The following is a 25771-nucleotide window of genomic DNA, read 5'->3' on the forward strand; positions in this document are numbered from 1 at the left end:
AACCGCTTGGAGCGCTTTATCACGAGATTTGCAAAAAAATCACCTCAAGCTTCGCGACTGTATATAGTAGACTGATTCAATTTTGTTTATTATAATAATTTTCTGTGTTATTCGTCATTAGTTCATTACTGTAATTATGAATTAGAATTAAGGTATTGTAATTGTACAAATGTATTGCTAATGAATGTAATATACCGGTAGTGCATGAATTAAACTATATGCAGGATGATTCAGGAAATTATACTGGCACTTAAGAAGCTATTTCTGAGTACCAGTATATGAAGATGAAGTCAGTTCTGCATTTATTTGCCATTGCTTTCATGCACTTGTCAGATGAAGCGTGAGCAGACATAAACGTGTATTCAGTATGTATGAACCAATTTATCTGCAAATAATGAACGTAATAAAATCGAGAAATCTTTATTGAAATGACAACCACATCAAAAGAGAAGATTTCTTTCTCGATTTTTTTTTTTATTGTTTAGAATACAGTGGCAAATGAAATTGTTTGTAGCATCAAACCAAAAATGAAATTTTCGGACATGTTGTATTTACAGAATTATTTATACATTTCGTTGATATTTCAATCGTAAGATGATTAGAAAATAATAGGTCAGTGTCTGTTGACAAACTCTCATCCTTAAATTCTGAAACATAACTTTTTAATTTTGAACTAGTTGATTCTGAAACTTTTGGCATGTTGTAGCTTTTTACATTCTTCATTAGTAAGGTTCAACTGAATGTAACAGTGTTGAGATGTGGACTACATCGGTTGCAGACTCAAAAGTTTAAATATAAGTTGCTTTCCTATTGTTGTGAGGACTGTTAATTTTAAAGTAACAACAGAAACCAATTTTGAAGGAATTACCGTAAAAGTCTGGAACTCTGTTTAGATCTAGTTTTAAATGTTTGTATTTAATGAAATTTCATATAATTTATAATTAGTGTTGTTGTCCGAAGACAGGTTTGAACCTCATAAGTGACACTAATAAGCCATTACTCATGAGGCAACCAAGCCAGGAGATAATGTGTAGGATAACCAGTTTCTTTCCCGCTACCCTTAATGTGGACTATTTTTATTTTTAAAATATGGAAAATACATTGAAAATTACTGCAATGTGTCCTAAACCCTAAAATGTGGAAAAGTATGGAAAATAAAAATAGCATTTTTCAACTCCACACAAAGATAATATTAAATACGCCTACAATTGATTTTATCCCTATAAATAGCTACGTAATTACATAGAATCTGTTGTGTGATCATTATGAAATAAAATAAATTACATAGCTAAATAGGAAGCTCTGTATTTACTGTTCAATTTACGAATATTAGGTTTGCTTTGTATCTCTGTCACAGGTGCTGAGTTGTTGATATTTTAGATGTTACATGCTAATGTGGATATTTTAGATGTTACATGCTAATGTGAGTTACATTTTGTGTGTAGCATAGGCTTGTAGATGGAAATTATTGAGCATTAAAAAATAAATAGTAAACAGAATAAAACATAAATGATGGGGAAGTAGTTAGGCTACATGCCATCCTCATAGCACCAATTATTTTCATAGTTAACAAAATCTCTACCAGTTTTCAGAAGATAGAAATTATGATACTCTAAAATTATTCAGAATCGAACCCGTATTAACATGAACTTTCCCCAAGAATAAGTCCCATAAGTGCCAGTACAACTTACTGAATCATCCTCTTACATAAGTTATATGTCGTCGTTGTTCCTGCAATAACTCCTATGTGACATATTTATCGATTTTCAGATTTTTGCTCTATTAAATAACTTAAATAGTGATACAGCAAATAATAAAATCTCCTATATGTAATTACATTTCTTTCTTTCGAAAATGTAAGAATTCACAATCCCCTATGTACGGCTGCCATAGAATGAATAAATGTGTTTTTTCCTCCTACTGAAAAATTGTATATTTTGCACTTAGGAGTTATTGTAGGAACAACGACGATGTATCCTAATGTGTATAAATACCAGTATGTGCTCTGTTTAATCTAAAATATCTGTAGTATGTGATGACATTGTATTAACTTAATTTTGTTTCGTATGAGAAATATGATTATGATTAAGTATATGATTATGTCTCGTGACCAGAATATTATACGAAATGGAAATATAAAAATTGGAAATTTATCTTTTGAAGAGGTGGAGAAGTTCAAATATCTGGGAGCAACAGTAACAAATATAAATGATACTCGGGAGGAAATTAAACACAGAATAAATATGGGAAATGCCTGTTATTATTCGGTTGAGAAACTTTTATCATCCAGTCTGCTGTCGAAAAATCTGAAAGTTAGAATTTATAAAACAGTTATATTACCGGTTGTTCTGTATGGTTGTGAAACTTGGACTCTCACTTTGAGAGAGGAACAGACTACGAGTGTTTGAGAATAAGATTCTTAGGAAAATATTTGGGGCTAAGAGAGATGAAGTTACAGGAGAATGGAGAAAGTTATACAACACAGAACTGCACGCATTGTATTCTTTACCTGGCATAATTAGGAACATTAAATCCAGACGTTTGAGATGGGCAGGGCATGTAGCACGTATGGGCGAATCCAGAAATGCATATAGAGTGTTAGTTGGGAGACCGGAGGGGGAAAAAGACCTTTAGGGAGGCCGAGACGTAGATGGGAAGATAATATTAAAATGGATTTGAGGGAGGTGGGATATGATGATAAAGAATGGATTCATTTTGCTCAGGATAGGGACCAATGGCGGGCTTATGTGAGGGCGGCAATGAACCTCCGGGTTCCTTAAAAGCCAGTAAGTAAGTAAGTATGAGAAATATAATCTTCGAAATCTTTTCCAGTCAGTCTGCTAGGAGGCTGAAACAAAGTAAACATGTACTATTAATGATTTTAATAATCAAATTGTATGTAGGCCTACTAAATGATCTTCTTAAACTTTCATATTTCTTTGTGTGATTTATCAGCAATATTCTGAAGTTAACATTTCATGAAATAATGAATGACTGTGGGTTCTAGCAAATAATTAAATTAAATTATCTGAAATACATGCAAATTTGGTGAAACAGTACCTATATTTTTATGAGACATGAGTTTGTGTTCTAAAGATGTGCAAAGCAAGCATTTCGACATATTACATAGTATTAGCTTGTTGAAAACATTGCGAATGCTGGGGACCTCTGTATAGATTCAAAATCGTATAGTACATGGAATATCCTACAATAATTATTATTAGAACAACTTAATTTTTATTTGAATATCACGTAAAGTATTCCGTTGTCGTCTTTCTCCTCATCATTATGATGATGACAATGATGATGATGATGACGATGAGCAGTAGCAGCAGCAGCATCATCACCATCACCACATTTTAGCGCGGCATAAGAAGCCTGGCGTTGTTATAGCTAAAACATAAAAACATAATAAATAACACAAAAAATTAATATGCTTTCTGGTTTGTGTGAGAGTTAAATGGTATTATATTAATAATTGGTAGATACAAGATAAAACTGCAACATTTATAATCAGTGGTTTACAAGTTGGGTCCCACAAAATGGTCTTGTATGTTGCCATTGCACTGCATTATGCAAACTTAAATTAGGAACTATATTATTGGTACATAGTGAGTGCATGAAATGTGTTCGACATTCGAATACTATTAATTTTCTCCAGAAAGAAAAAACGGGAATAGATCTATTTATTTTCGCTGCAACCATATTGGTAGGCTACTGTTGTGGTTGGAAATAGTTTTTCTAGGGTATGTAATGGAAAGGTTTCTGATGGTAAATTCAATGTAATCATCGTTATAGTGTAGCTACGGACTAATACTAAAGGCAAGCAGATAAAAACAATTACAGCCTTAACCATATTATCTAGATTATATGAATACAAATTGCATTGAAAAACGCTGCAACTTCTAGGATGTATGGTTAAATTTCAGGTGGAGCATGGTATGTATAAATACTAGTGATTTTTCTTTGAACAAAGTGCCAGTACTGATACGTTCATCTTTATGATTGATAGTTTCCGAAAATGTCCATCTCTCGAAGTGTAAAGGTGCACTTTCGTCGATATTGGAGTTCATTACGGTACTGAAAATTGTCAAATTAAATAAAATTGGGACCCAGCTTTTAAACAGTCGCACATTAACTTCTCTTTATAACTTTCTCTTTTTATTTCAGGCTGATTTGAGAGCAATGAAAATAATCTTGTACTAAAGACTGCAGCTTCTTTCTCTTATCTTCTTATGGCTGAAGCAAAATTTATTCTTTCAGCTTGTTAACATAAAATTCAATGTTTGTGTTATCATGATTACTTGTTTTGTTTTCAGAAGATGCTAACTTCTTAATATGAAATACTTGTTATCAAGTAGCATTAGCAAATAACAGTCTTGAATATTTGTGTTCATATTTTAATGTTTTGATTATTTCTTCCCTCATGTTGCTGACTCTGGTTCAAATAGGGGGTGAGTGTTTTAGGATTGTCAATTTGTAATAGTTTGTTTTTTTTATCACGTTTGTCACATTTTGAATAGTAAAATGTTGTTTCCTAGAACCCTGACAAGCATGTTTCTTCTTGTAGAAATGCAACGTAGAAATCTGAAGTGTGATTGCAAAGTTGCCACATTGGCTGCCAGATGATAATTACTCAGTTCTCATTGAGTAGAATATGTAGGTAGTCGTATTTTATGTCACTCTGTAGTAATGTCGTGTAGTGTGTTGAGTAGATACATTATTCTGTTACTTTCATCCGAATAGGTCTGAATAAATAAATGCACGTGTCCATAACATTTTTCGTGGATAAAAAATACTTTAGAGAGTCTTCTAACCCTTTTTAACACACTGCTTTCATGACTTCCTTCATGTATTTCAAGGTCTGCCTCTTCCTCTTCTTCCATATGGATTACATGCTTTGGTAATCTTTCATCTCTACAATGTTTCCATACTACTCCAATTGTGTGTATTGTACATAATCCAAAATTGAATTTTCTGTATTAATTTTTTGTTTCATCACCTCATTTTTTATTCTTTCACGTCTAGAATGTCTGGCAGAACATCTCAAAAAGTAAATTTCCATTGATAATCATTTTGACTGTAAATTTTTATTCATCTTCCTAGTTTCCACTCCAGATATACCGTAATTCGAATGAGATATGCCTAATACAGTGTATACATTTTATCTTTCCACGCTCGAGCAACTGTGCTGTTCACTGCCACTTACACCCTACTGCTCGTGAGTGTGGAAAAATAAAATGTATGCACTGTATATTATTGACGGGATTAGTCAAAGCAATGTGTGCAGTGAATCACAGAAGGCCAGAAAATCTTTTTCATTGGATGACTTCACTCTCGTCTGATCAACTCTCAAAGACAGTAAGAGTGTCTTACTGTTTGTTCCACATGTTATCTGAAGACTTGTGGATAGGTCACCATTGCGAGTGTGTCTGGACAAAGCAGTGGCCAAGTTGAATACGTAATCCATTAAAGACAGTTTTGATATTGATTCTGTGCACGATGTGCTCTAATTTAATTAATAATAGGAATGTTTGGTGAACTGGAAATCTTTTAGTGTTCCACATAGAGCGAGAAAGATCCAATTTTAGGGAGTACATTTTATCATCGTCATCATTATCATCAACAAGGGGAATCCGTCATCAATAGTTTCTCTTTTCTTGCCTTCCTGATGGACTCTGTATCTGTTCCAAAACATCAGATGTTTCTGCATCTGACATGCTGCAAAAATCTCAAAATTTTGCACTAGTAAAAAGTTACATAAATCCAAATGGTAACAAGTTTCTTACACCATACTGCACACTGATAAAGAGGAAACAGTAAAAAGATTATGGGCATTTGTTTCAAGATGGAAGTAAGCAAGTCTCTTGATATTAGTGGTAAAACAACTCAATTTGTATCAATGCAAACTTAAATTATTTTGAAAGTATGATATAAATATCGTACAAGATACAGTAAGTCTTTCACAGGAGGTTACTATTAAATGAATGCGAGATACGACTGGGAAATTAATAAAAAAAGGAGCTTTGTGGTAACTTTGTTACATCTGGCAGCCATGTGTGATGGCTTTTGATCACAAGTTTTACAAACCTTTGGTGGTTATGATTAGCTGTCAGCTAGTTGGGTTTATTTGTGTAGATTTTTGTATGCAATGTAGTTATGCTTGTTTTCAGTTTTATTCACTTAGAGTAGGTACAAAATATTCTGCATTTAGACTATCAAGTTACAAACAGCAGTACATTATGTGCTTTTAAAGTTCGTAAAACGTATGTTTCAAATAAATTTACATCAAGTAAAGTTTATTTCATTTCCATGCTATGTTATAACCTTTAATATTTTAAAACCCTTTATATCAACAGATAAGTTTTTAATTTGAATTAAGAATTCAATATCCTTTCCTCGTACGTGTTTATTCCATTGGAAATGGGGGTGGGAATGGGGAAATGTTACGTTTACATTACATTGAAAAGAAGAAAAAAATCGCGATTGCTTTCTTAACCACCTTAGATTTGAGCCTTACTAAAAATACAATTTTTCATGCTCTAGGTGGTTTTGTGTTACTGCCTCTCCCCACCTCTATTCACCTGCATGTGATGATATAATGATTGGTTATTTTACGATGCTTTATCAACTGCTATGGTTATCTAGCGTATGATATAATGAAAAGAGCCTTTTTTGTATTTGTGAAACAATTACAGTTGTAATCAAAACGATCGTAGTATGAGAATTAATTTGTGAAGTTAAGGTACATATTTTGAGATACTTAACATGATATGTACAGAATAAAAAGGTAGTTGTGAACCTCGTTAAACTTGAATGGGAATTTAAGGAAGTAATAACATACCAGTATGGCTTCCATGTCATGAAGAAATTACGAATTATTTGGACATTTCGTGGAATTTCATAGCCTGTGCTAAAATTGGCTAGAAATTGTTAAAATAATATAATATTTTTGTTCGTTCATAACTGAATCAACCAACATTTTTATACCTAATAAAGTACCGGTATTGGTAGATTTTTGAATCAAAATCGTGCTTTATCTGTTGGTTTCTTTTGATTAGTGTAACTTTTTATCTGTAGTAACATTGTAGCTACAGGGTGCTTAGTGAAAGTAATGTGGTAAGTTGTTTTATTAGAAAAGTACTTTTGTCGTGTTTGCTTAGTAGGTATTTGTTTTAGTTGAAGCTGGTTATAGTAGATTTAAATTTATTCACACTTCTATCAAAATGCAACACTTCAGAGTGGAAGAGAATCTGTTGTTGTTTCATTTGAATTGACTTTTATTAACCGCTACTGTAAATAAACACGACCACTGTAAAAGATATATACTCTTTCATTAAAAGAATATAATTAGAAGAAAAATTTCCCTCAGTTTTTTATTGAAATAAAGTATTGTAAACTTTAATTTTCTCTACTAATTATATGCTTTCTGCTTGTTAGGCACCTATTTTTTTATTATTATTTTTCATGGCACGCATCAATTCAAAAAAATTACTTAACATACTCGTATGCCACACTTTCGCTTTATCCTAACCAATCAAGAAATGCAAACACTCGAGTTGTCATTTGTCAAGTCACTGAATGCCAGTGATACTTTGCACATGTTTGTTACACTTGTAATGAAACTGGAATTCAGCACGCTTTTCTTTGTGTATTTATTAATTCTAATGAAAACAGCACACAGTTCTCTTTGCATATTTGTCAATTACATTGAAAACAACACGATTCTCTTTACATTTATCAATTGCAATAATTACAATGAAAACAACACGATTTTCTTTACGTATTTATCAATTACAATAATTACAATGAAAACAACACGATCCTCTTTACACATTTATCAGTTACAATAATTACAATGAAAAAACACGATTTTCTTTATATATATTTGTAAAATATAATGAAAATACAATTATTTTTACGTATTTGTCATTTGTAACGAAAAGATCACTATTCTCTTTACGTACTGGTATGCCAGCTCTACCGTAATGAAAATCACACAATTCTCTTTAATTATTCGTTAATTTCCAATAAAAATAAGATGATTCTCTTTATATACTTATCAATTACAATAATTACAACGAAAACAACATGGTTTTCTTTATATATTTGTAAAATATAATAAAAACCGTAAAGTGGGGTGACTTTGAATGCCGAGGTGACTTTGAACAGTAATTTTGCGCCTTTCTAAATTAAATGCTGTACCCTATTGTGAAAGAACTGAACTAGTTTATTGACAACTTAAGTAGTTTTATCGCAATTGGGTACAGCATTTAATTTAGAAAGGTGCAAAATTACTGTTCAAAGTCACCTCGGCGTTCAAAGTCACCCCTCTTTACGGAATATAATTATTCTTACATATTTGTCAGCTGTAATGAAAACAACATTATTCTCTTTACATATCGGTATGCCATTTGTACCGTAATGAAAATAACACAATTCTTTTTAAATATTTGTTAATTCGAATAAAAATAACTGGTTCTCTTTATATTGAAAATAACACAATTCTTTTTAAATATTTGTTAATTCGAATAAAAATAACTGGTTCTCTTTATATATTTATCACAAAAATTGTTTACTATGTTGAAATGTAGGGAATCAAAAATAGGCAAAGGAGAAATTAGTATAGGCTATAATACACACTTCCTACGTTTTGTACTCGGGTATTTTTATATAATGGTAACAAAAATTACAAATAAATTAAACTTTTTTTTTACGGATTTATACATACCAGTAGTGCTGTGTGATGGATGTTGCTGAGCTCACAGTGTCTTGTAATCTGTCGTCAGATTCTGATGTCTGACCTCCGTGCAGCGCATGAAGGTGACTTGAGCATGACCAACGGCGGCAACGATGTGGGATCAGGTGACATAATTGAAACTGGAAGCGTGAACGGCATCAGGGACGGAGCACTGGCGAAAATGTGGGGTGGAGACAGAAGACTGTCGCTATTCAGTTACTCCATCGAAACAATCAACTTGCTGTTGCTGCCCATGTTACAAACAAAGTAAGTACTAACACAGCATTGCGGAGTTTAGGTTGTAAAGATAGTATTCCACCTAACTCTAGTTATAAACGAGCAAGCAATATCCCTACCCTGATATAAATAATGCTACTCGGTTTGAAAGCAGTAGCCAATTGTAGAGAATGATGGAACTCTGTGTTCACTTGATGAAGTTCACGCCATGCCATACTAATACAGCTTCTGTTGACATAGACTTGTGGGAAGCTTCAATAGATGCTCACTTTTCAAATGCGAGTTCAAAACAATGAATGGCCTTGACTGTGCTTTATTAATATTAATTGTATTTATAATTGTAATTGTATTCTTAATATTGTAGTTGTAATCCCCTGGTAGAGGGGAAGAGAAGGCCTGATGGCCTTATCTCTACCAGGTTAAATAAATAAATAAATAATAAATTGCAAGCACACTTCACTAGATCCATTGTCCAATCTATGAGAGCCAGCTCTCCTCTGTTTGAAGATTTCATAGTGTTGTGAGTAAGGTCTCAGAACATCATATCCAGCTCAAGTAAGAAAAATACACTAGTCGCGTCAATTTTTTTATGTAGTAGTTCCTCCACTTGTTCAAATTTCATTTCATTAATATGACCTGTCTATTTGTCAGAAGGAAGTAAACTTGTAATTTTGTATGTTCTAGAACCAAATTTAGTAATTAATTGTCTCTGAATTCATCAACAAAAATTTCTTAAAGAATTAAATCCTGTAGAAACCATTGGAATACTAGGGGCCGTCTTATAGTCGGGTAAATACAGTATGAAACAAATTTCGGCTGATTTCAATTAAGGTAGAGTTGTCGATTTCAACCACATTTTCATCTGTCTTGCAATGATATCCAGTCGTCTTAAATACTCCTAAGAACTTGAAGTTTTCTGGAAGTGGGTGATACGAATGTTACGTCTGATACTGTTGATGACAACGTTTTAAGTGTGTTCTTTAATGCGGTTACTTAGTACCATGCCTGGTTTTCAGGAAAGAAGCTCTTGGCTCGATGGGGAATGATGCACCCCTGGCCTGCTTGTCTTCATTCCAGCCTCTGCCATATGACTACTTCAAACAGTTGTTTGCGCAGGTAAGATTATGAAGTGCATGTCATTGTACATTTACCATTATTGCTGGAGTTATATATGTACGATGTAAATTATGTTAAATAAGTCGGAGTGATTTAATATAGGTATTGGTTTGAGTTCTGGTATAGCGCTGGCCTTCTATGCCCAAGGTTACGCGTTCGATCCCGGGCAAGGTCGATGGCATTTAAGTGTGCTTAAATGCGACAGGCTCATGTCAGTAGATTTACTGGCATGTAAATGAACTCCTGCGGGACAAAATTCTGGTACACTGGCGATGCTGATATAACCTCTGCAGTTGCGAGCATTGTTAAATAAACCATAATTTGAATTTTGAAAAGCTTGGAGAGTTGTTAAATATAGTGGAGCCTGCCATAACAGGATATATAATAGAAGTCATGCATTATCAGCAAAGCTTCAAATACAAATTGCTCTACAAATTGGGATGTTGATTATTTTCCAATGCCATCAGGTCTTTCTGTGGTCTATACCAGCAACACATGCAGAATATTTTCCTAATAATCTAATACTAATTCATCAACTGCAGTGAATTTTGCTGGCTTTTCTCCTCCACTGCCAGTTCTTCTGACATTGTCAACTTAAGCCTACAAATTAAATATAAAGCGACACTAATTTATGAATAGATCAAATGTAAAACTGAAAAAATTAGTTAATTTTTCATTAAGTTATAAGTGGCATTCATGTCGGCAGTAGACCCACTAGCTACATAATATGTTTATATTATGATACCACAGTCTAATATATGCAGTCGCGAAGCTCAATACGTAGTAAATATGCATCCATAGATAGTTGCTAACCACTAGGATCGCTAATATCGCCTCATTACATACAATGCGAAATAGTACCGGCACAGTCTATTATTCCCAACGCCCTCACAACTCAAGCTTCGTGACTGTATATACTAGACTGTGAGGATACTGTGAACTTGAATTGGTACTCATCAAAGTTGTTTTCTTAATGTTGGGCCAGTAAGTGTCCCTAACGTATGCATAATCTTTGTTCTGAGATATCAGTTCCACAGCCTCACACATTACAACACTTTTTGTCCATTCGTTTACTTTATAATTTTTTCTTATTATGCTTAAAAAGGACCGAATAGTATATCCTTTGGTTTATTAATCATATTGAGTATAGTTAATTTGCTTTCAGTTGATGGAATTTTAACCGAAAAGAGAAATCAAAACCAAAACACAAATAACTTAGCCTCCTAACCTCAAATAACAATACCTACCAATGACTATAAACAAATGAACTCAATCAGCTGACTAGTGAAAGAGATCATGTGACTAGTGAAAAATTTTCACAAATTACTAGACTGGTAAAATAGTTTGAGAAACAGAATCTACTAGAGCTGGTGAAATATACTCTGGTAACTAGTAACTGGTGAACTACTAAACTAGTATTTTTGAGAAACAGGCCCCAGGAGGCTGCTATTGAGGAGTGGAACAGGTCCTTGATGACCTCATTACCAGCATACCAAAATGTAGTGCTGCATTGTTTGAAGCCCGAAGAAGCATTACCAGCTACTGATTCTCTCAGGACTTTAGTCTTGTGACAAGTTCATATGAAATTTAAACTCTGGTGTTTCTCCATTAAATTATTCAATTTGTTCATTTTGTTGTTTTATGTTGTTGTATGAGTTTAACCAAGAGAAAATTGTCCAGAAAAGTCTTGTTTTCAAATATGTTAAATTATTTTATTGGTTCCATTCGATAAACCCAAAGATAAATTGGGGGGAGGGAAATGAATGTTTCCAGACTTTATGTTGTGTGTATAAGAAATTTATTAGTAAAAGGCATGCACGGAATTTCAAGAGGGTTTCCATGCTTCTAGGTGACGAATCCACCAATTGATCCATTCCGAGAGAAGGTGGTGATGTCACTGATGTGTCCAATTGGACCTGAAGCCAACTTGCTGGAGCCGTGTGAGAAGCAGTGTCATCGTCTCTTCCTACCTCACCCCATCCTCTCTCTGGATGACCTGGAAGTCATCAAAGCAACCAAACACAGAGGATGGAAAGTAAGGATCTGATTATCTGTGCACCATGCCATGATTGTAGGTGTAAGCTGAAAGGTTTCGTTTCTGTCTTAGGTTAGCTTGTGTTCTTTCTTATTCGAATGCAAGCTTTAGTCTCTTTTCTTCAAGACTTTATCAAAAATGTATGGTTGTTGATATATTTAATTCACGCGGTTTATTGAAATATATTAAATTACAATTTTTATAACAACACGAAAGTAAGCATAAAAAATGAACCAACTGTTCTTTCCATTCTCCTTTTAGACTTACTATACTATTTCTTACTGTAAAAATAATACAAATCTACATATAGTTTATCTGCTTTTGTTGCAAAAGTAGGCCTTAATCTTGTGTAAATTTTATGGCGAGTCTTATTTCAATGTATGCAAAATGCGTTCTTTCCCAGTGAACTGCAATGAAACAGTTTTGTCATAAAAAGAACACACTATTTGCTCTCTCTGCTGTTGGCATTTCAGCCTTGATTATTCCTTTTATTAGGTGAAGTAAAATGTCACTTTGAAACGATAGCACAGGTTGCCTTGATTCACGTGTGATGTTCCTCTTCCAGACGAAAGTGATAGACGTCACGTTCGATGCACAGGAAGGCCCCAAAGGCCTGTCCAAGGCTCTGGACAGGATTTGTGAAGAGGCGTGCCAAGCTGCCCACGACAACTACCAACTGCTGGTCTTGTCTGACAGGAGGGCTGGTGCTAGCAGGTGAGCCAACTGCTGCCATGCACATAGATGAAGATAAAGCCACTCTTTGAAACGTTATGAATTCCTTCCTTATCCATTAACTGCGATGGGAAAAGTCCAATATACTTCTGCTAAACAAAGCAGCATTGGTTATCAGCAGAGAAATGAGATAGTTTCCATCTGTGTGCCAGTGATTTCTTATGAATTTATTGTTGTATAGATTTTCTACATTTTCAGTAACTGTAAGTCAATTTGTCTGTGAATATGTAATATTGATTTACTGGTAATTGGCTCTCTTTCTTGTTGATACATACATTTTTTTCTTATACAAGATGATACAGTGTAAACTATCTGTTTCTAAATATAATTGCCACGGGTAATATCTCAAGAGGATTTCATTTTGTCAATAAATACACTTATTATACACCATCATATCATCTACTACGATAGATCCACCTAATTGTGAATGTATCGCCCCAGGCAAAACTTGCCCTTTGTGATCATGTCAGAGAACCTCGACATTGTGGAGAAATCTGGGGGAAGAAAATGAAAATACAATAAAACTTCTTTCATGAGTTTTATGAAGAATAAAACACATACGGTAGAAAAACGTTTAACTGAAATCATAAAAAAAGAAGTCGATTATTTTGGATTTCTTGCTTCTAAGAAATAAATCATGCCCTCACTATTTGTTAAGCAATAACAGCCTCATTAAGGGTCACAAGATTAGTTGAGGCAAGCATGGACAGCTTCGAATTTCCATGAATTTCAAAAACCTTGAACACATGCTGTATTTTCGCGTTATTATATTTTAATGGCAAACCTAATTTCGAGCAAAATTTGTTTAGAACATACTTTGTTACCAGTATGTTTCATTTCAAGCATTCATGAGAATCAAGTCAAACCAAGTCAAGAACAGAAAATAAGTTGGAATGGATAAACAGTATCTTGAAATTAAGAAAAAGAAAATGGGGACACAAATACTAAATAATTTGCTTAATTTTTTTCTTAAATTTGTTAAACCCAAAATTACCCAGGTCAGGATTTATTATCAAAATGAAGTTGTATAACGTTGGCCCTTAACTCTGTCTATGATTTATTCCAGTGGTTGTGTAACATTTAGGTTCATCTTGTATTATTGTCATTTCTTATTGTAACCCACTAGCAATCATTTCATGGAAAATATATTTGATGTATTAAGAAACATTGTTACAGGAAGTTCATTAATGTGTGGCTGCTAGTGGTACAAGTCTTGCCTGTTATAAAAAAGTGTCAAAAGCTGTTAACTTATTACTTTAGCAGTTACTTTCCATCTACATATAATAAAACATACAATGCATGTTACAGGATACCAGTGAGCATACTCCTTGCTCTGGGTGCCACGCACCACTTCCTCATCGAGGAGAGGCAGAGGATGAAGGTTGGGCTGATTCTGGAAACTGCTGAAGCCAGGTCAGTGGCTGTTATTGCGATTCATCGTCAGGCCAGGATTTTTTACGAACACTTCTCAAATGTTTTGTGAAAAATAAATTTTCGCATTTATGGGTAAAATATGCCAGTTATTTCACAAAAGGAAATTCTTATATATTTCATTAACTTAATGTAATGCCATACAAATCAACTCTTTCTAAGAGAATTTTTACGTACATAACAATTAACATTTAACAGATATTTCGCGGGTGCTCGTGTAAAGGGGGTTAAGTTGATTTGGCTCAACTGGAATAAGTACAGATTTGAACTATCCACAATTACTTTTCTCTTGTGTTAAAGGGGTTAAGTTATTCTTCCATCTATGATGCAGTTACAGTGCTCCATATTTTGTGACAAAGGGGTTTTGTTCAGTACCAAAGGAGAGTTGTTTACAAACCTTGCAATTTGACTTAACCCCCTTTACACGAGCACCCGCGATTTATTCATAGTGTTCTGCCCAAGGACAGGTCTTTCACTGCAAACCCAGCATTCTTAAATGTTTCATATTTTCTGCCTTCCTTTTAGTCTCTGCATATGAGCCATGTAACAAACATTTTCCATGAAAAAAAAAGCACACATTACGGTAACGTTACAATGGCCTTGAGAACCTCTACTAAATCAGAAATAGCTATTGCCATTCCCCTTCAAACAAAGAAAGGTTTATTCAACATCGTATTTTCGCAAATTCCTCGTTTTCGAGATAAACAGCTGAAAAAAAAACCACAGTATATTATTTTCATTCTTAACAAGATCGTGTTTTTTTTAAATTTCTTACTTCAATATTTCTCCCCTAGATGTACAGAATAAAAGTGCACTGAAGCTGTTTTTTCTATCTTTTTTTTTCCTCACTCGAATATCGAGTTCCATTTTCGTTGCTACTTTCTTAGTAATTTATAAAATAAATACAATTTAAAGTATTATTATTTCTTGTATTTGTTACAGAAACTGACAAATTTCGCGAAAATTCGAGAGAAATTGATTGTCATAAATCATTTGCATTTAAAATTAAATGTGCACATACTTTCAACTTTTCACGTGTACTGCTAATGCAGAAATGGGGGCCAGACAAAATTGCTCTCAGACGTTTGCTGAATGCAGATTTTCCAAATTTTAAGAATTTGATGTCTGTAATTGGATCGTATTTATGCTTTGTAAAGGAGTATAAATTTTATTTCAAAGCTTTCCTCTAATATTTCAAAGTGAGTACCGAGAACACTGGACCATGCTGTTGTCTCTATTGGAAATTTCTATTTCAATTTCAGGGAAGTGCACCACATGTGTGTGCTGCTGGGATATGGAGCCGATGCTATTTGTCCTTATTTGGTATTTGAAATCTCACAAGCTCTGAGGAAAGAAGGAGTTGTCGACTGTTCATTTACTGACGCTATTTTGTACAAAGTAAGTATGGATATATAAAGAGAATAGTTAATGAAAATTTACCAAACGAAGATAAAGTAAAAATATTTGAGAGGTTTATTTTCTTTGAAAATTCTTAATTTTTCTACCAAGGGTAGATAAGTACCAGTACCTTAAGAAAGTAGTGGTGACAAATTTCATGAGATAACAGGTTTTATTATTGCCAACAGAACTACTCTGATGCCATGGAGCGAGGTATAGCGAAAGTGATGGCGAAGATGGGCATTTCAACTCTGCAGTCCTACAAAGGAGCGCAGATCTTCGAAGCAGTCGGTCTGTCAGATGAAGTCATTGACAAATGCTTCAGGGTGAGTTCAATTCTTGGAAGAAATTATTGATGAAACTAACGTAATGAGAAGTTCTGTCTTGAGTCTTCTGCATCTAGTACAAGGATTTGTAAGAAAGCAATGATGACAGAAAAATTCGATAGATAATATTTTGCAATGGCCTTCAGCACTTGTCTCTCAATGTTCGATGCTCGTACATTACTTCGAGTGTACTTAGGCTTCTTTATACGAGGATTAGGCAAAATGAACCTTTGGACCAGTTGTCTAGAACAGTATTCCGCAACCTTTTTTTACTCACGGCACACCCTAGACAGGCCTAGACTCAACACGGACCACCAAAGTGTTAATCCCCTCAAAAATATATGATGTGACTTTCTTAATATAATTACGTAATGTAATCAAATTTACTGTTATTATTATTATTGTTGTCATCATTATTATAAAACATAAATCGACTCTTGCATTTATTTACAATTTATGAACTTTAATTCACTGTAGAAAGTACACATTTCTAGTACAAATATTACAGAAAATATCTCTGCTCATATCTTCAATGTGGTACTTCAACCTGCTTAGCTGCACACAGATGCTGATCCGCCACGGAATCGTTGACAGTGCACAAGCCTCATTTCTTCATCGATGGATTTGAGTCTCTCCCTCTTTGTCGTTTTAATTTCAGTTAACATCGAGAAGCCCAGTTCACACGTATATGTAGTTGAAAATGACAATAACATATCAGTAGCGGCTCGCTGTAAAAAAAATAGGTGAAGTGCTTTTCACATACACAAATGCATAACAGTTTTACCAATATAATGAGTAGGCCTACTATTCGTAAACTGCGTACAATTTTAATAGGTCTAGAACACATGCAAACAGGAAAATTAATTTATTTCAGGACACACTCAATTTCTTGCATACCAAGTCAATCCTCCTATCTTTTAAAGCAGTAAACCTGTTCGATGATGTCTTCATAAAATGTCTGACTAACTGAGAGTGGACAGTATATCTCTATGCAAAGCTATGGGGCTAATGAGAAAAATCTCTCCTGTGATGTAGCATTCCGAGTGAAATTTTTAATCTCTTCAAACAGAAAATATTCTTGCATCGAATTTTTTTTTTAACTTATTTTATACAACTTCTCTATTTTCTTAGCACTTTTTAAAACAAAGAACAAATGGAACTGTAGGTCGTCCAGAATTTAAAACATCTTTCTTATCCTCATGTATAAGTGTACAAAACAGCATTTCTAATAAATAATAAAACGTGTCATTTTCGGGATACATATTTCACACTCATTTATCAATATTTTCTATGTACTGGTATCTAAGTATTTGTATAATAGCACTAGTGATTAAACATATAATATGCGCTATGATATAGGATTAATACACTATATACACTTATCACTAATATTCGCTAAATACATTAAATAATAAGTTAATATATACGTACACAGTATTAAGCTACATGTGTACATTTACGCGCGCGTTAAACTTTCAAATACAAGAGCTTGAACAAAACTGGCAAGCTCATGGTAAGAAATAATACACGCTGCGGAAAACAACTTTTAAACTTTGCGAATGTATGTTGGGTGTATTTCTGATAAACTAACATAGAGCTAGCTAATTTACCACAGCAGGGGTGGCTGCTTCTACACAAGGAATGAAGATAGTATTCTCGAGTCAGGTAGTACATACTCTAAAATTTCGCAGCCCTTAAACAATAGCCTCCGGCCTTGGAGACCAGCTGCAACCCTACCCTATCGTCAGATCTGCAAACTGGTTACTCCACCTACAACAAATCTGACAGTTTTCCGTAACTGAAAGACTCAGAAACGCACTTCACTCATACAATCTTTCTTTAGTACGTGACGTCACGTTACCATGGAAACCAAGTGCTGTATGAGAATGGGAGCCCAAATAATTTCACCTTTACAGTATTGTAAGTTCTAATAGACACCGCTCGGCGCTCGTAACTGTTGACATTATTCTATTCAGCGGACGGTTACAGGTACTATTTATACAACTAAATACTATTCATAACGACTGAAAATAAAACTTTTTTTTTTACTTTAGAAATATGGTACCGGTAATAACTAGAATTAATTATTAGTACGAGATAAAATTGTGTTTTACGCGTAAATAGGTGAAGTCGCACTTCACCTACTTCACCTGAATAACCGCCCCTGTAACATATTAACTTTTACTATTTCGTGCACAACAATTTTCAGAAGAGATGGCAAAGACTTAGCAACAATGGCTTTGCGGTGAATGAGACAATGGTCACTCCATATGTTATGATATAGGCTGCTCACGTACTTTAGCCACGAATCTTTTCATAAAAGCAGCTCAATCTGTAAAACGCTAAAGCAATCCTCCCATGTTAATTCATTACGGACCACATATTCATTAGTTGTGCGAAATATTTCTTCACCGGTTGCTCGCTCTGGCACTTCTTTACACAAAAAAAATTGCAAGTTATATCCCCATCAATGTACCAAACGTAGGAAAGAAGTTGTGCGTCATCGCTAATATCGGTGGACTCGTCGATCTGAAGTAAGAACTTTTGACTGCTCTTTATTTTCTCCTTCATAATATCTTCGGTGCCACTGTCCATGTCACTAACTCGGCAGCTAATTGTGTCAGCAGAGAGAGGAATTTAATTTAAATTTAATTTTAATTCTATTTTATTAATTTCTTACAATAATAGATAAAAGTTCACGTCACACCTTTCACCTTGTGAAGGCACACCAGTGTGCCGCGGTACACTGGTTGTGGAACACTGATCTAGAAGTTGTTGAACATTGCCCCTGAATGTGTTGAAAAAAAACTCCTGGAAATACTTCAACCAAGCAACTTGGTATTTGAACGTGGGCCATTAGAGTTGTGGTCAAATTCACTTACTAGTATCCTTGGACCTTATACAGAGAGACAGCGAAAAGTTACCGCACTATGCAGGGGATGTCGGGGAACAGATTGCCCGCAATTGCTCGACTCACCGGTAAGCTGTAGCAGTGCAGGCTGGCGTTCAATTTCATTATGGTAGGCCTAAGTTATTAGTTAAGAGATACCGAATGAATGAATGAATGAATGAATGAAGTTGAAAACTGATGTAGCTCTTACCTTTCATCAAAGCAGCTATTGAAAATGATGTCCAGCGTTCTCGATACAAACCTTGCATCATGTTAAAAAAAATTCCGAAACACTCATATCTCCGCCTCTGAAATTTCAGATACCACTTGTCTGATTTCATTCTCCAGGGCTTGAAGAGTATGTGGATTGTTCTTGTACACTTTCTGTTTTAAAGTTCCCCACCGACAGAAATTTACGCGGGCAGCTGGATCCCGTTGTGTTAACTGATGAACCATTGACACTTTGTAAGAATGAAAGTGTAGCTAGCATTTACATTCCCCGTAATGCTGGTCTTTGTGAAATATCACACTCCTGCGCCAATCAGCGTGAAGATTTCCTCTGGCTGGTTTCAATTCTTGCTTGAATATCTGCAAGCTTCTCTGTTAATACCCTCTTCTGTGGTTCTCTCTTTTTGTTTAAAACACACCCTGTTCCTCGCCATTTTATGAATAACTTGGTTATGTATTGTCTCGAAGGCATTGTAGCATCACGGAACTGATGTAGAAACTTGCGAATGGTACTGCTGTACGATTTATTCTTTAGGAGAAATGTCTCAACCAGAAATATCCATTGTGCAATACTATACGTCACCATACTGATAGCAAACACAAATAACGCAAATAATGTTCAGTAACAAGTGTAGTAATTCAACACCACTCAGGAATTTTAGACCTACCATGATGAAACTGAATGCTCACTCGCATTGCTACAGCTTACCAGTGAGTTGAGCAATGGATTGCAAGCAATCTGTTCCCTGATGTCCCCTGCATGGTGCGGTAAATTTTCTCGCCTCTTTCTCTGTATATCTACATAGTAAAGTGTATTAATTTCTAATCATAGAAAAAATAAAAGTGCTATTGATGTTATAAAACTAGATTTTATGATTTCACCAAAATACATATCGATAGAGAATAATCTATTAACGGAAATGAAAGAATGCTTATCATTGTGATCCAAGTGCATGATAGTTGTTCTTGTTGTTTTAGGGAACCCAATCTCGAATTGGAGGCATTACATTCGAGATTCTGGCCAAGGAGGCTTACGAGAGGCACTACCTGTCATATGGGGACCACACTTCAGACATGCTGGTGTTGAGGAACCCCGGCATCTACCACTGGCGAAGTGGCGGTGAGAAGCACATCAACGATCCCCTCAGCATCGCCAATCTGCAGGTATTTTGTCAAATGAGTGGCTGCTCACTTATGAAAACGAAATTTAATAAATTGCTGGCAAGTTGGTGAAGGATAGATATTTATTTTAAATATTTAATAAGAAGTTAGTTTTACAATGGATTCCAGCTTGCCAGAATGTTCCAACTACAACACCATACTTACAACCCAACCTTTAATTTCTTTAAAATCAAATATACATTAACTGTATAGACAGAGGTTTATAGATACAAGGAAGGAATAATGTAGAGATCATGTATGGGAACAACTTCTACTCCACCCCAATATCATACCAGATAATGCAAGCAATTCTACTGTAGCAGCTTTTCATCTCCTGACTGGACATGACTGTCTTACAAAACAGTTGCATAAGATTGGCATTATTTCATTAATTGTGTTTTGTGTGGAAGAAATGAAGCCATGGACCGAAACCATTTAGTTCACAGCAAGTCTCTTCTGAACACTCCTGAGATCTATGAAAAATATTGGTCTGCAAGACAGCTGATGGCTTCATTGCTGAGATAGCTGAGCATTGGATAAGAACAATGTTTAAATATTTAGGCTGTTATGTTATGTACAAGGTGGATCAAAAGTCGCTTTCCCCAATATTCATACTTTATACATACAGTATACAGATGTCATAACTTGAATAAACGAATAGCTGAAGTGGTGGGTTGACAACCATGTTCGTGCGTCAACTGTTTTTACAATGTCATGTCTTATTATTATTATTATTATTATTATTATTATTATTATTATTACTATTACTATTACTATTATTGTTTTGTGATGGTTTGGAGTGGCATTTGGAGCGAAAGTGTCATAGGGCCATTTTTTTTAGAAGGAATGGTTTCCAGTAACCAGTATTTCCAAATGTTAGAAGAGGTGATTATTCCTGAATTTTAAAACAGCCCTCGTTTTGCCAAAATGCATTTAATATGGCAACAAGATGGAGCACCACCTATTTTTGATGTAGGAGTGAAGGACTTCTTCAACCAGCAGTTCCATGGATGAAACACAACAAGACATGACATCGGAAAAACAGTTTACGCACGAACATGGTTGTTAACCTACCACTTATTACATCAGCTATTCGTTTATTCAAGTTATGACATCCGTACATGTGTACAAGAATGAAAACTAAGAACGAATATTGGGGAAAGCGACTTTTGAACCACTTTATATTTTACTTCAGAGCTTCCCTCCAATATTACATGTAACTATGTACAGTAGTTATCACTATATTCCACGAAAATGTTATAATATGTTGTAAAATATGTAGTATTGCGTAGTTTGACACGTAACTTGGTTTATCTTTGTAGGAAGCAGCCGTGAACAAGAACAGCAATGCTTACGATCGATTCCGTGAGTCCACAATGGAGAGTGTCAAATCCTGCGCTCTCAGAGGCCAACTGGAACTGGTCACGTCTGAGAACCCCATCGACATCAGCCTTGTGGAACCTGCGTCAGAGATAGTCAAGAGGTTCGCTACAGGTGGGTGACTGGTTGGCTAGCTGTGAACAACCATGAAAATCTCGAAGTAGTTTTCACCCCATCACAGTGCTTTCTCTAGGCATCCTTGCCCTTATAGTTGTGTATGGCAACTATATAGCAATGATTAATATTGATGTATTGGTTTGTTCCAGGTGCCATGAGTTTTGGAAGCATTTCCCTAGAGGCCCACACGACTCTGGCCCTTGCCATGAATAAAGTGGGAGGGAAGTCGAACACTGGAGAAGGAGGTATGGATTACATGAGACTTCGTCAGCGACTTTGTTTTCCACTTTGGCTTAGTAATACGGAAAGCATACAGATGCCTTATTTACTTACTTACAAATGGCTTTTAAGGAACCTGGAGGTTCATTGTCACCCTCACATAAGCCCATCATCAGTCCCTATCCTGAGCAAGATTAATCCAGTCTCTACCATCATATCCCACCTCCCTCAAATCCATTTTAATATTATCCTCCCATCTATGTCTTGCCTCCCCAAAGGTCTTTTTCCCTCAGGTCTTTCAACTGATACTCTATATTCATTTCTGGATTCACCCATACGTGCTACATGCTCTGCCCATCTCAAACGTCTGATTTAATGTTCCTATTATGTCAGATGAAAAATACAATGCGTGCAGTTTTGCATTGTGCAACTTTCTCCATTCTCTTGTAACTTTAGCCCTCTTAGCCCCAAATATTTTCCTAAGCATCTTGTTCTCGAACACCCTTAACTTCTGTTCCTCTCTCAAAGTGGGAGTCCAAGTTTCACAGTCAAACAGAACACAGATGCCTTACTTACTTACTTACTGGCTTCTAAGGAACCCGAAGGTTCATTGCCGTCCTCACATAAGCCCGCCATACAGTAGGTCCCTATCCTGAGCAAGATCAATCTAGTCTCTATCATCATATCCCACCTCCCTCAAATCCATTTTAATATTATCTTCCCATCTACGTCTCGGCCTCCCCAAAGGTCTTTTTTTCCCTCCGGCCACCTAACTAACACTCTATATGCATTTCTGGATTCGCTCATACGTGCTACATGTTCTGCCCATCTCAGACGTCTGGATTTAATGTTCCTAATTATGTCAGGTGAAGAATACAATGCGTGCAGTTCTGTGTTGTGTAACTTTATCCATTCTCCTGTAACTTCATCCCTTTTAGCCCCAAGTATTTTCCTAAGCACCTTATTCTCAAATACCCTTAACCTATGTTCCTCTCTCAAAGTGAGAGTCCAAGTTTCACAACCATAAAGAACAACCGGTAATATAACTGTTTTATAAATTCTAACTTTCAGATTTTTTGACAGCAGACTGGATGATAAAAGCCTCTCAAGCGAATAATAACAGGCATTTCCCATATTTATTCTGTGTTTAATTTCCTCCAGAGTATCATTTATATTTGTTACTGTTGCTCCGAGCTATTTGAATTTTTCCACCTCTTCGAAAGATAAATTTCCAATTTTTATATTTCCATTTCGTACAATATTCTCGTCACGAGACATAATCATATACTTTGCCTTTTCGGGATTTACTTCCAAACCCATCTCTTTACTTGCGTCAAGTAAAATTCCCGTGTTTTCCCTAATCGTTTGTGGATTTTCTTCTAACATATTCACGTCATCCACTTAGACAAGCAGCTGATGTAACCCATTCAATTCCAAACCCTCTCTGTTATCCTGGACTTTCCTAATGGCATACTCTAGAGCAAAGTTAAAAAGTAAAGATGATTAGTGCATCTCCTTGCTTTAGCCCACAGTGAATTTGAAACGCATATGACAGAAACTGACCTATACGGACTCTGCTGTACGTTTCACTGAGACACATTTTAATTAATCGAATTAGTTTCTTGGGAATACCAAATTCAATAAGAATATCATATAAAACTTCTCTCTTAACCGAGCCCTATGCCTTTTTGAGATCTGTTGGAAGATGGCAGCAGAATATGAGCATTTATTTATTAAGGATTTTCATACCTGCTGAAGTTTTATTCTCCTTCCACATGTGGCTTTATTTTCAGTCGGAGATAACACAGTGATGATTTACACTTATTGAAAATTCGGAGGTCACGAAATGTCGTGTGGATATTAATAGAAGCGGTTGTGTTTCAGGTGAGAACGCTGACAGGTACCTGGACCAGGACCCAGAACACAACAAGCGCTCAGCCATCAAACAGGTGGCTAGTGGGCGCTTCGGAGTGACCAGCTCGTACCTGGCACATGCTGACGACCTGCAGATCAAGATGGCGCAGGGAGCCAAGCCTGGAGAAGGCGGTGAATTGCCTGGTCATAAAGTGAGTTCATAATCATTGTAAGAGATACAGTGGTCATAATAATGGCATTGATAATAACAAGAACACAGTATAGACTGGTTATATCGGCATTGGATGATTCGAACTAGTTATTACTCGCCATCATATTCCTACTTGAATGTTAAAATGTACTACAATAAAACTTCTTTTGTGTGTTTTGTACTTGTGCATATTTTACACTTATTCTTTTTTTCTGAGGTCCTGACAAAATTCCTATTTTCTTGTGAATTTTATTTCGGATACACGTTTTTCATTTATTTGTTTTTTACACTTACACGATCGTATTTTAAACTCTGGGAGATAGGAAACTTCATTTATACGTTCTGAATCAATTATTATCGAAATTTGGTTTGCCGTTGAAGCTGTGACAATCTCCAAAATTGTTGAAGACATTCAACCAATTTTCTCTTCCTAACAGGGTTGCCAGATTCTCTTGTCAGGAATCCAGGACAGGTGATGATACTGCATACCTTAATGCTACTACACATTTGAATTAATTCAATTTGTAATACAACTGGTTGTATTCGTTTTGTATATTTCTTTTAATTATATAGGGCCTGAACTTTTAATTTTGTTACTTTTTTTGCTAAATTATAAAATTTCCTCTGAATTATTGATAAAGTCTGGAAAAATGTCATATTATAGATTACAGCCTGATCTATACAAAAAAAAAATGCGTGGTACAGTGTTTAAACCCTATCAATAGTATATCAACTTCCAAAGAGAGTAAAGAATAAAGATACTGCATAATACCTTATACATACTATAGTATTATCGTTTTTATTTTAATACAACCCAGTAGGGAGTGCCAGGCGGCATTGACAACGATGTTGAACATAGGTTGGACAGAGTCTTAAAAAAAAATGAATAAGGAATTTATAAAATAATTTTATAGAAATGAGCAACATGAACTATATTTTTTTCAATCTTTTTGACATTCCAAGACAAATATAACTCAATCCACAACACAAAACATACCATTAAAATCCAGAACAATCCTGGGAAATTCAGGAAATCTGGCAACCCTGCTTCCTGATCAGTTTTAGCATCATTCTCTCTTCACCCATTCTTTCCAACACAGCTTCATTTCTTCTTCTGTGTGTCCATTTCACGTGCTCCATCTTTCTCTATATCCACATTTCAAATGCTTCTAGTCGTTTCTCTTCACTTTGTCGTAATGTTCATGTTCATACAATGATACACTCCACACAGAACATTTCACTATTATTATTATTATTATTATTATTATTATTATTATTATTATTATTATTATTATTATTACCGGTATTATTATTATTATTATTATTATTATTATTATTATTATTATTATTATTATTATTATTATTATTATTATTATTATTTGCTATTGTTGCTATTATTATTTTTTTATTATTAAAGGAAACGACGAAAACCACTACTACCATGTTATAATACTTCACATTAATGGATAACAAGAAAGATTGTCATTAAATCTAAAACTGAAAACCATTTCGTGCTTAAAAAAATTTAAAACACAGACAACACAGTAGCACAAAGTCTCAAAACAAAGGTAAACTAGATGCATAGAAATACACTGTAATAATATGTAAGAGGGAGAATTTGAGAAAATAACTAGCATTCCCAGAGAGCTGTGGATATGTAGAGAAACCAACAAATGCATCTAAAACAGCACTTTCA

General features: G+C 35.0%; 1 protein-coding gene across 1 annotated transcript in view; it reads left to right on the forward strand.

The window, feature by feature from the left end:
• The window catches only part of LOC138704693 (uncharacterized), a 211033-nt gene that overhangs the window by 156570 nt on the left and 28692 nt on the right, over nucleotides 1–25771 (forward strand). The window contains exons 12-22 of the mRNA XM_069832832.1: nucleotides 8790–9007; nucleotides 9994–10093; nucleotides 11943–12128; nucleotides 12694–12842; nucleotides 14169–14273; nucleotides 15554–15689; nucleotides 15878–16015; nucleotides 20112–20297; nucleotides 21617–21788; nucleotides 21941–22036; nucleotides 23895–24076. Coding sequence (XP_069688933.1) covers nucleotides 8790–9007; nucleotides 9994–10093; nucleotides 11943–12128; nucleotides 12694–12842; nucleotides 14169–14273; nucleotides 15554–15689; nucleotides 15878–16015; nucleotides 20112–20297; nucleotides 21617–21788; nucleotides 21941–22036; nucleotides 23895–24076 — 1668 coding nt within the window. The remainder of the gene's footprint in view (nucleotides 1–8789; nucleotides 9008–9993; nucleotides 10094–11942; nucleotides 12129–12693; nucleotides 12843–14168; nucleotides 14274–15553; nucleotides 15690–15877; nucleotides 16016–20111; nucleotides 20298–21616; nucleotides 21789–21940; nucleotides 22037–23894; nucleotides 24077–25771) is intronic.

Source organism: Periplaneta americana, chromosome 8 (assembly GCF_040183065.1).
Source record: "Periplaneta americana isolate PAMFEO1 chromosome 8, P.americana_PAMFEO1_priV1, whole genome shotgun sequence".
NCBI lineage: Eukaryota > Metazoa > Arthropoda > Insecta > Blattodea > Blattidae > Periplaneta > Periplaneta americana.